General features: G+C 37.4%; 2 protein-coding genes across 5 annotated transcripts in view; one reads left to right on the top strand and one right to left on the bottom strand.

The window, feature by feature from the left end:
• Positions 1-14936, bottom strand: part of mcph1 (microcephalin 1) — a 333731-nt gene that overhangs the window by 77691 nt on the left and 241104 nt on the right. The gene's annotated exons all lie outside the window — the stretch shown is intronic.
• LOC140464938 (angiopoietin-2-like) overlaps positions 5475-14936 on the top strand; it is an 85300-nt gene continuing 75838 nt past the window's right edge. The window contains exon 1 of the mRNA XM_072560600.1: positions 5475-6201. Within this exon, the coding sequence (XP_072416701.1) occupies positions 5920-6201 (282 nt within the window). The 5' untranslated portion in view covers positions 5475-5919. The remainder of the gene's footprint in view (positions 6202-14936) is intronic.

The raw sequence follows: 14936 nt of genomic DNA, 5'->3' as shown, positions 1-14936 counted from the left end.
TTTGGAGAGTATAATTTTAGATATGCTCCCATAAAATATTACATTACTCTTCCACATAGTCGTCAACAAATCATCACTATGTTTATTGTACTCAATTAAATAGGTCTGCTCATTGGTGATATATTATTCGTTTAAGTCATGACTTGTGCTTTTTTGCTGCTTTCGCTTTTCTTCTTCCATTTTGCCATCACTCGGTTTCAGAAAGCTGGGATCCTTCCCACAGGATCCTGCTTCTGCTTGATTCAGTCTCAGATGAAGATCTCCAAGAGGTTGATTCCAATTCTGCATTTCTTCATGCTGGTTTTCAGCAGATTTCCAGAGTACACCTTCTGTCCTCTTCTGGTGAACAAGCCCTAACTGAATTGGGAGAGTTCAGAGCTTTGGAATTTGGGATGGAATTGGCAGAAACCTCGTCAAGAAGAGACTCTGGATTAAGACGTATTCAAAATGTCCCAACCAGTCTTAAATACATTGAAAAATGAAACACCCATAACGCTTTGAGGCACAGTTCCAAAGATTCACAATTCTTTTGAGTGAAGACATTTCTTCTCATCTCAGTATCAAAAAATTAACCCCTTATCATGAAAGTATATGTGACTGTTCTATATTCCCCAGTGAGGATGAACAACCTCCTTAGAAAAAGAGTAAATGCAAGAGAATGGGAGAATTTCAACTGCTCCACCTTTTTTTTAAAAAATGAGGTTGATTTACACCTCATCACCTTACCCTCTCAAGCTGTTACCTCATCAAAAATCTCTCTCAAGTTAGTTGAAGAGAATTTTCTTTTAATGTTGGCTTTCCTTAATTAATCCACATTTGCCTTCGTGATTGTTGATTTTGTCCTAAATAATCATTTCTAAAAGATTTGCAACACTCAGATTAAACTAACTGGCCTGTATTTTCTGGTATTATCCTTATAATTTTCTTTTGGAGGAAGTGTGAAACATTTATAATTCTCTGGTGTGTCATACCACCTTGGAGTTGCATCTTTCAGGAATCAACTTTAAGTGAATCATAGATTGCCATAGAAATGTATGTTGAATGTGGGGTTTGGTTCCTTCAGGCATGTCTAGCTTGGTAGAAAAATGCATGAGTTGAAGTACTGCACCGTATGTGTCGTACTGTGTATTTCCAGTTGAAATAACACATAAAACAAAGAAATTAATAGATACAAGAGAAACAGAGTGGAATTAGACACATCAGGACTTTTCTCTCTGGAAAACAACATTAAAATATTAAGTTGAAATAATGTATATTCCTAAATACCTGCATTAATAAAATTACATTAAGAATAAAATAAATTATAAATATAGAATAAATGTATACAAATACTGTAATGAAATGCTAAAATTACACAAATTGATGAAGTTTAAGTTGACCATGCTCCAATTAGTGGTAGAAACTGGTCGATGTGATTACAGCAGAATTCCAGAACTGCCTGCATTGATCAATCGCTGCCATTAGGTGGAGCCAGGAGATACCAGACAACAGAAAGATGAAAGATAGAGGGGGCAGGATAATTGCTTTGGGGGTGGGGTGGGTGAATGAGGGCATGTGGACAAGGGCAGGAACCAGAGGAAAACTGGGGACTTCAGGATGAAGGACAGGGGCAGCAGCATCGAGAAAAGGTCTTCTAAGGAGGCAGGCCACAGAAAAGGAAGTCTGTTGTAAATAATGTTAAATTGAAACTTGCAACTTTAAACAAAATATTATTATTGACATTAAAGCAAACAATGCTGAGCTAACCTTGAATGCGGATATATTGTATAAAAGGTGTATTTGGAAGATTATAGTCAGTGCTGCACATCTTCAGAATACTTGCTCAGTCCTCAGTGATAGGCCAGTAATGGATCCCTACTGTGAATACTTTAAAAACAAAATCTTCAATTAACAGGTGTAGGTTGTCTCTTCAACCCGACCCCCTCTAGTCAGCCAGAAACCCAGTAGCACAATGCTAATACCAGGGCTGGATTCAAGAGCCACAACAAAGCCTGGAGAATGAGCAAAGAGGTGGCAGATGGAATTCAATGGGGGAATGGATGAGGTTGTGCACTTTGGTTGGAAGAATAGAAGCATAGACTATTCTCTAAATGGAGGAAGGGTTCGGAAATCTGCAGCACAAAAGGACTTAGGAGTCCTAGTTCAGGATTCTTTTAAGGGTAACATACAGTTTAAGATGTCATTTAGAGAAGGCTAGCATACAAGAGCAACAATCCACTGCTGAGGCTGTACAAGACTCTGGTCAGAATCCATTTGCAATATTTTGAGCAGTTTTGGGGCCTTTATCTAAGGATGTACGTACTACCCTTGGAGGGGTCCAGAGGACAATTACATGAATGATCCTGGGGCTGAAGGGCTTGTCACATGCAGTGTGTTTAAGGGCTCTGGATCTGTACTCTATGGAGTTTAAAAGTATGAGGGGAGATCTCATTAAAACTTATAGAATATTGAAAGGCCTGGATACAGTGGTGTAGAGATGATGTTTCCACCAGAAGGAGAGACTAGGATGTGAGGGCATAGCGTTCAAGTGAAAGCACAACACATTACAACTGAGATGAGGAGGAATTTCTTCAGCCAGAAGGTGTTAACTTGTGGACCTCATTCCACAGAGGCAATGGAGGTCAAGTAAGTGAATGTACTTAAGACAGAGATAGATAGGTTATTGATTATTAAGAGGATCAAATGTTATGGGAGAAGGCAGGAGAACGCAGTTGAGAGTCATATTAGCCATCATCGACTGGCAGAGCAGATGAGATGGGCTGAATGCCCTAATTCTGCTCCTGTATCTTATTGCCCACTAACTATGGGTGTCAAACCTGCTGCCAGCCTCTTCCCACCCAAGCCTTTGAGCAGGTTGATAAGACAAAAACTTTCCCTCTCAAGTGTTAAACCATAATACCTCATAGGTTTCACGTACAGAAGGATATCTAAAATTAAGAATTACTCTTACATTGCTCTCGATTTTCAATCTTGACTTTGTTATTCATGCTTCCATTTACAGTTAAGACATAAAACATACAGCAAAAAATCGAGAATGAAGTGGCACTTTGTGCAGAGTTCAATTGTGGATATTGCGAGTCTTGCCAAGACAATTAAGAAAAAGCTGGTTTAAACATACAAATTAAAACATATCGCATGACTAATTATGATTAGCACTTGAGGAAAAGCAATTAAATGCAAGCACAGTTTAAAATAATATTAAGAGATAAATAGAGGATATGGACAAGCAATTATGATTAAATAAGTCATAAATACATTGTTTGCAGAATTAGTTCCCTTTTATGAATGCTTAAAAAATTTGGAAAATATTCAGGTTTAAATGGTCCCTGAACTCTTTCAGTGCTGCTCTGTAAATTGCTACAAAGTGAGTAAGAATGGTCAACTGAATGATTTTTCCTAAACTCCCTCTGAAGAAATGCTTCATGTCTGTCCTGAAGAATCTCCCAAAAGAAGGTTCAGATCTGAAACTCTACATCGCTCGGCCATCAAAATTTATCCACATTTTGCCAACTGTACTGCACAAATTGCAGCGTGCAATGCTTATCATTTTAAGACTTTCAGTTTTTGTATACATTCAGCCATATTCTAAAGTAATCATTAGTTGCTGAATAACTTTGCCAGATAAAGCAATGTTTAATAATTTAGCCTTTCTTTTATTCTTTCATGTCGGCATTGCTAGAAAGGCCAGTGTTTGTTGCCCATCCCCAATTGCCCTTGAAATAAGTAACTTGCTATGGCATTTCAAAAAGCAGTTAATTGTTCACCATATAAATGGAGTCACATAATAAGGCAGACCTGATAAGGTTGGCAGATTTCCTTAGCTGAAAGACAGGTTTACAGACAATCAATGGTAGCTCCACAGCATCATCACTAAGACTTGCTTCATATTCCAGACTTAAATTAGTTGAATTTAAATTCGGCCAGCTGCTAAAGTGGGATTTGAATCCCTGCTCTAAGAGAATTGTGGAAGTTAAGATCAGACTCTCAAATCCATTAGCTTCATTGCTTTAATGTCTGCTTTGCAAACAAGCTTTTACAAAGGGCACAATCTATCACCAAAGCAAAATCACTGAAAGATTATAACCAATGCTTTTTAAATTGGGTAATATATGCTATCCAGGAAACATTTCTCACACCATGTACATTTTAAATAAAAATTGCAATTTATCTAGTGCAAGATCATGCTGAATTTTTTTTCTCCCAATAAGTTAAATTACTTTTAGCTTAACTGCCAAGGAAGACTGTCTGGCAATTGTATTTTAAAGACTTAAGAGAGAAAATCAATTTTTTTCCCATTGGAGTGCAGGACCTATTAAACTTGAGAGCACAACTCATTGGCTTTACGTGCAAATTAATCACTCTTGGTGTCACAGGCACTCAGAAGGGCTACATCCCTTAAGGAGAAAACTGAACACTTAACTCTAATAACTACACTTAAAAAGTAGCTCTGCTAGAGGAAAAGACTGACCTGTAAAATATTTCTGAACTTAAGGTATTACACCATTCTTATGAACGGCTTTGTTTTTTGCTTCTTTTGCAGAGGAAAATCAATTCCCATATAATAGTTTGCAGCTTGGCAGATTTTCAAAAGGATTATCTGAACTGGTTCCAGAATTACTTCAGTCATTTAAAGTATAGTGAAGTTTTAACACAGCATCTGGATTAATTGGTAACATTGAAAACTTTGTTACTAAGGCCTGCATGGTGCAATAATGCAACTCACCAAATTAGTTGATAAAAAGGATGGCAGACTTCCTGGCATACTGAGAATAGCTTTCTCCCAACCAAAGGCAGCAGAGGTTTGTCAGTGGAAATGAGATTATGCCCAGTATCCTAATGAATTGCTACATTTTCAATGAGCAACATACATATCCTTGGCACTTAAAACAAATTCCAGCGTGAGTCTTTGCTATAAAAAGTTCTGAGATTTGTTACAAAATAATTTCTTGAATTTAAAAGTGCAGACTTATGATATTGTGACTGCTGTTTGAAATGTTATACAATGCCATGTGACAGGTAGAATGAGGTAAAGTTTTTAATTTCAAACAGCACTTGACATTTGTCACCTGCCAGACTCAATGCAGCTGAGAAATGTCTAATGTACCGCTGAGGGTTTTAGCCAAGACGCTACACTTTTAAGTGCAGGACACAAACATTCCTGAGTTTCATTTTTTAAAAAATTAAGCACCACTGAATGAAAGCATGTCATTTCATAGCAAATCATGTGTGAGGCATTACCCACCGTATACACTACTTGTGCATTCTTTAATTTCTAGCGCTACAATGCTCTCTCCAGCACGTAGTCCAAGGGAAGCCAGAATGATTTCTTCTGTCTATTCATACATTCCCACTTGAAAGGCTGAAAGGGAATTACCAGTGGCTCTGTTATTGGCCAATCGTGTTTCTTTGGAGTTTTGGAAAACGCCGGCTGCATTGGACAGAAACACACTCGTGTATCCGTGTTTTCTAAGGGTGACCTCCCTGGTGGAAGATAACTGACAGCCCTGAGGGAAATGCACACAACACCACTGCAATTCCTGTCAAGTTATCATAAAAAGCTGCATTGATTGAGTCAGATACAGCAGCTTGCAGAAACGTGCAGTAAAGCTTCAGATAAAAGGGCACTCTCAAGCTGGGAAACCAAGCCAGTGGGGAATTGTGTTTGCTTTGCTGCATTGTCTCTGCCTGCGCAACACAGACTGAAAGACTACAGGAAGTAATACAGAACCTTATTACTCCAGTTTTGACAGAACATCAAGCAGGAACTGTTCACAGTGCTTTGTACTTGGCAATTTTACCACAGAATTCCAGAGGATAAAAACGGCACAATTGAAAAAAAATTGACAGATATTTTTAAAAAAAATCTGGGATTGCTCTTAGTATACAGAGGACTCACTGCACTTTGAACGGACACAGAAAATGTTGATTCCTTCTCTTTTTTTCTTCAGCTGCAGTCTGTCCCTGGGAGCAGGGGTTCACAAAAGTTTGGATAATACTGGAAAAAGGCATTATCAAATACAGCATGGGCCTTGCAGTTATACCTTCTTGCTCCCCGAGGTGGACAACTGCCGCTCAATGGCAAATCACTATGTGCCGAATACAGTGCAGAGAGACTCTCCAGAAACGGATAGTGATGCCTCTTTGCAAAGACTTCGACAACTTGAAAATGTAATGGAAAACAATACACAGTGGCTGCAGAAGGTAGGCTAATCATTCTCTTTTTGGGAAAAGCGAGACATTCTTTCTGAAGCAAGGTAACTTTTTATTTGACTAAGGAAATGTATCAAGGACACAAACTGACAACTGTCAATAATGTGACGGTGGATATGGTGACTGATGGATTCCTTGATTGTCTTGCCACGCTATTAAAGCTGAGCTTTGTGGACTGCCACAGCATTGTTCCTGTCCTTGTGAACAGGAACTTTTGTTCATATTAAATTGTCTAGTATTGTGTTGATCAATGTATATCTTGGTATAGTTCTTATTATTCCACAAAGGCTTACAATAGTGGACCAAAAGAACATGTTCGCAACTCGAGCAAAGCGATTTCATCATAGAATGAGCAAAACGCTGTTTTTTGAAGTAGTCTCAAATGTGAATTTTCTTTACAAATTATGGGCATCAAATCATGATGAGTGACTGAAATGAAACCTGTGTGGCACAAGTAGCCAAGTTCGGTAAGTCTGCATATCCACAGGTGAGATGGCACTGTTTAACTTCTTTCTGTCCATCCTGTTTTCAAAAGGAATGCCAATACGTGTAACAACAACAGCCTTAAAACCCAAAGGTAAAACACGCGGACATGAAAATATACAAAAAGTTCTGTACCACGTGCAAACTATCTTGCCTCAGAGCATATTACCTTTTAAAAAGGTATCAAAATAATTGCATTCTTACCACCAAGTTGCATCTTTCCTTCAGTGCATTTAAAATTAGTCTTAAGCAAATAAATCAACTTTTTTTTCAGCATTTTGGCAGTTTTCTCCCCAAACATTCTGTTACTAAGACTTGCTAAAAACAGCAACAAATTCTACTCCAGATTGTACTTTTTTAAGAGCACCTCCTTTCCCCTCAAACCTCATGCTTCAAGTGGCAAAGCAGTTGGATCGGTTGCGCCAAGTTCCGATGAAGATGGTCAGAAAGGGTTTGCTTGGTGGTGGGCAGAAATGCCCGAGTGGAACTTCACTTTTTTAAAAAGTTCCTTTTCTGCTTTGTTGTAAAAATACCTGGTCTCCAATTGACAATTTCCTACAGCAGCATCACAGATATCTAGAGCAGTGTGTGAAGGGTCAGTGATGCATCCAGCAGTACTCACTTTTATTTCTCTGTTTCAATAAGGCTAAAAATAGCCACATAATTCCCAGGAGAAACTCCTTACATTCCCGGGCCATAACATGATTGAACATTAACCCTTACTATTAACCAACTCACCATTATTGTTAAAGTATTAAGAAACTGCTATCTTCAGGTCAGATTAAAATGAAGCGGCAAAGACCTTTCTCATTCATTGTGGGAAATACATTGACAAAGTACTGTTAAATGGATTTCTTTCTGTAAGTATTCTGGTAATCGAGATTTCTACAGATATGAAAAAGTGTCAGGAAAATGTTTTAAATGGTCGTATACTGTAGCACTTGATCAGAAGGATCAATAAGTTTCTTGTAACACAAATACAAACAGAAATTGCTAGAAAAACTCAACAGGTCTGGCAGCATCTGTGCAGAGAAAGCAGAATTAATGTTTCGGGTCCAGTGACACTTCTTCAGGATAGGTTTCTTCCTGTTTGCACAAATAAATGCAATATTTTATTCTGTAGCGATGACCATATTTCGTGCACATTGTTATACGTTGTCATTTTACACCCCCATGTACCTTATATGTATCAAGTAACAGCTTTCATTCTTCTCTCACCACAATTGAGAAGCAATGGCTTGTTGTGCACTCTTGTAGAATACCAACATGACTCCTTCAAGTGGTAAATTTAGACTTCACAATTATGAATCACAAAAAAAAAGAAGCCATTTGGATCATAATATAAATGCTAGCTCTGAAAAAGCTACTCAGTTTGACTCTCTCTTTTCAATATATACGTCTGGTTCTCTTTTCATTACTTTTTCATACAATATATTCCCGATGATTAAAAAACCTATTGCATAAAAGTAACAACTCACTGCACAAAAAACAAAGATTGTCTCTGCTAAAATACTGGTTAAAACATCTGCACATAATTTATTTGCACATTAAACAAACAGGATAATAATTGTGAAAACAGTGCTGACAGGAATTCCACTTTAATACATTACCCCCTGGTAAGTCCCGATCTGAGTTGAGCACATCCGGAGGATGGCTTGAGGAGTGACATGGGGAGAAGGTTTGACAATCACAGACAGAATCAAGTAACACCCCCAATCTTTCTAGTACAGCTTGCCACACTAAGCCATGTCAAAACAAACATTTTGTAAATAAATTAATGAAAAATTGAGGTAACTCTAAGCTGGAACAGTTGGATTCCAGCACTATTACTAAATAAGTTGCACTGCATTATTGTACTGTTTCGCAGATAGAAAAATATTTCACGGCAAAATTACCGGTGTTTTGTTTAAGGATTCTTAAATTATAATAATTAATAATGTGGGAAGGATGGCAAAGATAAATATCTGCAATTGCAGAGACCTAGAACAAGACTGCTTCTCCCAACTGGAAACAGAGAATGCAGGACAAAGTTTTTTTTTAAATGGCATATTTTAACAAGAAATTTATATCACAATGTCATAGCTACAAAACCAAAGCTGGCAGAAGTATTTTTAGCAAACAAAAATGTTCTCAAGAAAAAAAACCATTGGATTTTGGTTAACTGTTTCCTGCAGTCAGCTGCAGAATTGTCATGGATGGCAATTCGCCAAGTTAGAAGAATGAAAAAAAAGTAATAGAATATGCCTAATATTTCCCTTGATATAAAAGATTATTTTTAATCATCACCCTGTGAGCTCTCTGAAGAACATATCAGTTCTGTATGGGGGATAATTGGATGACAGTGTAATTATGAATTAGATTGTGAGAAAATTGTTTGGAGAATCTTCTTTATACATAGCTTTTGGAGAAAAAGATGCTTTGCCACCTGTTGGTAAAGACACAGCATCTTTGCAAGAGTAGTTTGGCAAGAAATGGCAGCTAACAAGTTGCAGGGTTATGGGAAGAAAACAAGGTTGTGTGATTATACTTAAGACCATCATGGAGTTGACATGATTGACTGAATCACCTTTTTCTGTGCTGTAAACCTTTATGGACCTCAGTAAAGAATATCCAAATTGTGCAGTTAATTTCTATTGAGTTTGAGTTCATGCCCTGTATAGAAGTATTCACTTCAATTCTCCAATGAAATATTCTTTGGTGTTACTCTGAGTTTGCTAGCAAGATTAGTTGGCTCTGAAATTGCTGATCTGTAAACACGAAGCTTCTCGGCTCACTCATTTGTGTCTTAGCTGGCAGACACTCAATGGACCCAAGAATACTTGTCAACAATACTCCTTCAATATGGTTCTCCCATTAAGAGGTGATTATTAAAGTCAGCAGGCACTTACCTCAGCTATGTCAACAGCATTCTTTACTGTGATTAGTGTAGTGGAATTGCCAGCTTTAGAAACAGTAGAGAAGTTATCTGGTTAAATGGTTTTCTGTGCTGTGCTAAGCAGTAAACCGATTGCTGAATCTAGGCTACTGGTGTTGTGTTTAATGTGCCATCTTCCAAATAGCAGGGGTTCCCTTTTAAACACACAGACTTACCATTCTTTTCAAAGCTGGCAGCTTCACAATCCTGATCTCAAAAGAAGTTACCAATTAGATTACTGGTGTTGACAGCCTGCTCAGCTCTGCAGCACTGTGGGCTTTGGTTGTTGTAAAATAATTTTTGTCTCACACTCCAAAATTTGAGCAACATTTGGACGATTGGAGTGCTTTAACTTAATGAGAATTAAAAAAGACTAGCATTTATATCCTAAAGTGTTTTACAGGTAATAAAGAACTGCTGAAATTTACTCACTTTGTAAAGTAGGAAACAAAATGGAGCATGTTCCAACAAAAAGCAATATGATGATATGATTTGATTTTATGTTGTCCATTGAAGGATAAATATTGGCCATGGCACTGAGGATAATCTCCCTGCTGTTCTTTAAAACAGTGCTGAAGAATCACCAGTGGGCAGATATAATCACATTTTAATGTTTTATCTGAAAGATGGTATCTGTGACAGTATAGCACTCTCTCAGTAGCACACTCGAGTATGAGCTCAAGATTTGCAGTGGTATTTGAACAACAACCTTCTACCAAATGTGCCTGACTGACAGTTGGAACTGTTCACATGTGAAATGCCAGCAGGTGCAGAATGAAAGAGATAAGCAAAGACAATAAAAGGAATAAACTGCGGAAATTCTTACCATGTTTCCCATTATCATTATCCACTTGCTTGAGACTACAGTTAATTGTGAATCTACACGTATGTGAGTGTGTGCATACAAATATATATATATATGTGTATCTACATTGGAACTTGAAAAGTACATAGTAAAATTAAAAAAGATAATTTATATTTTGAGAATGAAAATGTGGTTGAAAAGATGTGAAAACACTAAGTGCTTAACATGTCGTTTCTTAAAGATGTGTTTATTTTGGACATATAACAATCTTGTTCTTGCACAGCAATGTTGTTAGCTCCAGCTTGGTATTAAGAAGAGAAATTCTTTCAAATAGTTATCTCCAAGGGATCTGTTGTTCATGTCTTCCATGTAAGGAGACTGGAATTTAAATATTGCTTCCCTTGTTCTGTCTGCTCAAGCAGATGGCAGCTTGTCAGCTTAAATAATTGCTGCAAATATTGATAGATTGCTAGATTTCACTAGGGTTAACAATACCTGATGTCAGTGGATAAGAATTAAAATATTTTCGAAATACGCTCCAGAGAGTACATAACCCAAATATTTATATAACAACACATAGCTGTAACGATAATCTCTTCATCTAGACAGGCAGTCCCTTACTGCTGAGTCAGATCTTTCCTGTTTAACACTTCTTCAGCTTGTCACCTGTTTTAATTCTTTGGCAACTGGTTAGCCAAAAATTTGGCTTAAAGGCTACTTTATTATTTTGCTTGGCAACATCATTCAAAATTAGGGAGACAAGTTAAACAATTTAACGTGGTGTTTAACAAACATCTGGCACTGACAAGTACAATTATTTCAAATAAATATATACTTTTTTAAGCAAATGCAGTGGAGATATAAATACAATTATTTGGCAGTGGCTCTTTTAGCATTGCACTTCAGGGTAAAATATGAACTATATATGTATTGGAGAAATGCACTTCTAAATCATTCAATCAGAAAAGCTTCAGAACAACAGAAAACTAATTTAGTTGACATACTTAAGAAATGCAGCATTTGTTTTGTCCTTTTCCTTTTAATTGTCAATGAAAGATTTTGACAGCAGTCATTCCTACAATACATGCAATAATGATCCAAGTTTCTTCTGTAAATTTTCCTACTTGTGCACTTTCTTGCATAGGTGAGTTTGCATACACTTAAAATAACATGTATAAAATAAAGTATACATCGACAAGTCACAAACTTTTTAAAAAAACTAAAGTTACCCCAAAGATTATTTTAAGTTTTCCCTGCAAAGACCTGCCTTTTAAGTGGAGACACTTAGGATTTCCAGCTTCAATGCAGTCTATAACAGGGTGAATCCTAATGGCAGTTGCAGTTTGACTCCACTACTCTAACTACAATGCACAGAGTATTGTAGAAACCACGTAGAAAACATATTCAAAAAAAAAGTCAATGTAGGAGCAAATTACTGCTGATGTTGAAATCTGTACTGAAAACAAAAAATGCTGAAGATCACAGCAGGTCAGGCAGCAACTATGGAGAGAAAGCAAGCTAATGTTTCAAGTTTAGATGACCTTTCATCAAAAACTCAATAATGCTGAAGCTGGAAACTTGAAATTGAAACAGAAAATGCTGGCGACATCTATGCAGAAAGGAACACCATTAATGTTTCAGGTCAATGACCTTATGTCTGTTAGAGAGGGATGTAGGAGGAGAGGGGAACAGGAATGATGGAGAGAAAGACCAACATTTTCCCATCAATCCCAATTTCGAGATTTACAGTGAGAACCAAACAAAAATTGTATAAACAAAAATTTAACTTTTTAAACTTCTGTCCAAATAGTCGATGGTACTGACAATGAATAAAAATGATTTTACATTGCTCATAATTTATAAGCTATTAATGTTTTAAAAAAGTATTGCTGTTGGTAATAAGTTATGCTGCTGGGTTGGGGTGGTTGCTGACTTGCAGCTATGCGGAAATGTAAATACAATAAAGACAATTATAGCCCAAAAATAATAAGTAGTTGGCTTTGTAAAATGTTAAATAAGTAGTCTTACAAAAATAAGACATTATTGCTACCTGAATCTTTCAGTATTAGCAAGGGCGTAATATTTGTACCAGATGTTTGTCATGTGACATGGAACAGTCCACATTGAAATGTAACAAGATCTGGACAATATCCAGGCTTGGGCTGACAAATGGCAAGTAACATTTACGCCACCCAATTGCCAGACAATGACCATCTTCAATAACAGACAATCTAACCACTGCTCCATGACAGTTAATGGTATTATGATCACCAGGTCCCCTATTATCAATATCTTAGGGGGGTCACCACTGACCAGAAACTCGCCTGGATTCACTATATGCACACAGTGGCGACAAGAGCAGGTTAGGAATACTGAGAGGCTAGGAATACTGCAGCGAGTAACTCATCTCCGGACTCCTCAAAGCCTGTCTACCATCTATAAGGCATATCAGGAATATCATGGAATACTCGCCATTTGCTTGGAAGTGTACAACTCTAACAAATACTCAAAAAGCTTTGACACTATCTGGGACAAAGCAGCTGCTTGACTGGTGCATCCACTTGTTCCACCCACCACTGATGTTCAGTAGCCTCAGTGTGTACCATGCACTCCAGAAATTCACCAAGGTTCCTTAGATAGCACCTTCCAAACACATGACTACTTCCCATCTAGAAGGACAAGGACAGCATTTACATGGGAATACCATTATCTGCAAGTTCCCTTCCAAGCCACTCACCATACTAACTTGAAGATACCATGGCTATTCTTTCACTGCCATTGTGTCAAAATACTGGAATTCCCCCCCTAATGGTATTGTGGGTCGATCTGCAGCACCATGGACTGCAGTGGTTCAAGAAGGCAGTTTACCACCACCATCTAAAGGGTAACCAGGACCAGACAATAAATACTGGCCAGCCGGTAACGCCTACGCCCCATGAGTAAGTAAAACAATACTTGCTTCATTAAGTTACCTGTATTATAAATAATAGGCTTCAATGGAATGGCAGTAATGGGTAGGAATCACTATTTTAAGTCTTGGTTTATGTCTAAACAAATAGAGTATTTGTTGGTATCGTCTCTTGATTTAATCACTGTTATTGCATATGCAATAACATTCAAGCTGCTACAATTTCTTCACAACAACTGAATGAGCTTTTCCAAAATCCATACCATTGACAGTATAATGATGCCACATTTTGGGCAAAGAGAAAATATATGTGACAACCAGGTCAACGGGAGTGAATAGGTCCCCCTTTTTAATCCATCTTGGCCATCAGAAAAAGTGATTTTAATTCTTTAAAGCAGACATCTATATTACACTTCAATTAATTTGTACTTTGCTAGTTCAAATTATGGAGTCAATTACCAGGAATAGCAATTTTATTACTAGCTTTGAGAAAAATAAAACATGACATCAAACAAGCACAGATTCAACATTTAAAAAGGGCAGAGTGGCTAATTTAAAAAAAGGAAGTTCAAGAATAGACCGCTTAAATTTTCCTTAGAACGCTTGGCAGTTGGGTTTTAACCTGTGACCAAGACTGTTTAATTGATGTTTTGAGGTAAACTTTTTATTTATCCTTGAATACTCATTAAATGGATATCTTGGATGGAGATAATGTTTTGACATGGGTTAGTAATTAGGTGACTGTGAAAGAACACTTTTTCACTGCATACATGATTCTTGACGCCATCTTAAAGCAGGAACCATACAAAAGCAAGATGTGGTTTTGATTCCTTGTGAACAACCCTGAAATACTAATGATCCCAGTGTAGATAATCATGAAAAGATTTCTACATAGGCGCAAGAGTTTGATCTAGGCATGAAAATGCTAAATATCAACTCAAAAGTCATGGTTGCATTCTAATGTCAAAAGGAAAACTGGCTTCTTGAGATTAAGAATAGGAACTTTCTGATGAAATACTGAGTCATGCAGACCAGGTTTGTAAGAACATGAGCTATGGAAGCAGGAGAAAGTGAGGCTGCATCTTGAGACTGTTCTGCTAAGGCTCTACTTGAATTTCACCTTCTTGTATTGGTCACATGTTCTTCCATTCTCTTGGCATGTTAGAAATTCACAGATCCCTGCCCTTACCAAAAGATATTAAATAGAAGCAGAAGTCAGACATTCACCTCATCAAACTGACTCTGCCATTTTGGTTATTCTGATTGTGGCCTTAACTCCACTTTCTGCCTGTCAATGCACTGTATGTCTAATTCAAACTTCAAAATATTCAAGGGTGACTCTATGGCTATGACTGAGCCTCCACTAGCTTCTGTGGAAGAGAATTCCAAAGACTAATGACTCCCAGATAAGAAATTCTTCCTCACTCTTTAATGGGAGACAACTTAGTTTGAATCTATGCTCCCTAATTCCCCAAGGGAGAGCATCCTCTTGGATCCTTTAAGCATCTAACCCTCATTGAACAGCCTCAGTAAGATCATCGCTCATTCTTCCAAATTTTAATGAGTTTTGACCCAACCTGCTCAATTTTTCTTTGAAAAACAATCTTTTTAGCCCA

The sequence above is a fragment of the Chiloscyllium punctatum genome, chromosome 3, assembly GCF_047496795.1.
Source record: "Chiloscyllium punctatum isolate Juve2018m chromosome 3, sChiPun1.3, whole genome shotgun sequence".
Lineage (NCBI taxonomy): Eukaryota > Metazoa > Chordata > Chondrichthyes > Orectolobiformes > Hemiscylliidae > Chiloscyllium > Chiloscyllium punctatum.
This window is presented reverse-complemented; position numbering and strand designations above follow the sequence as displayed.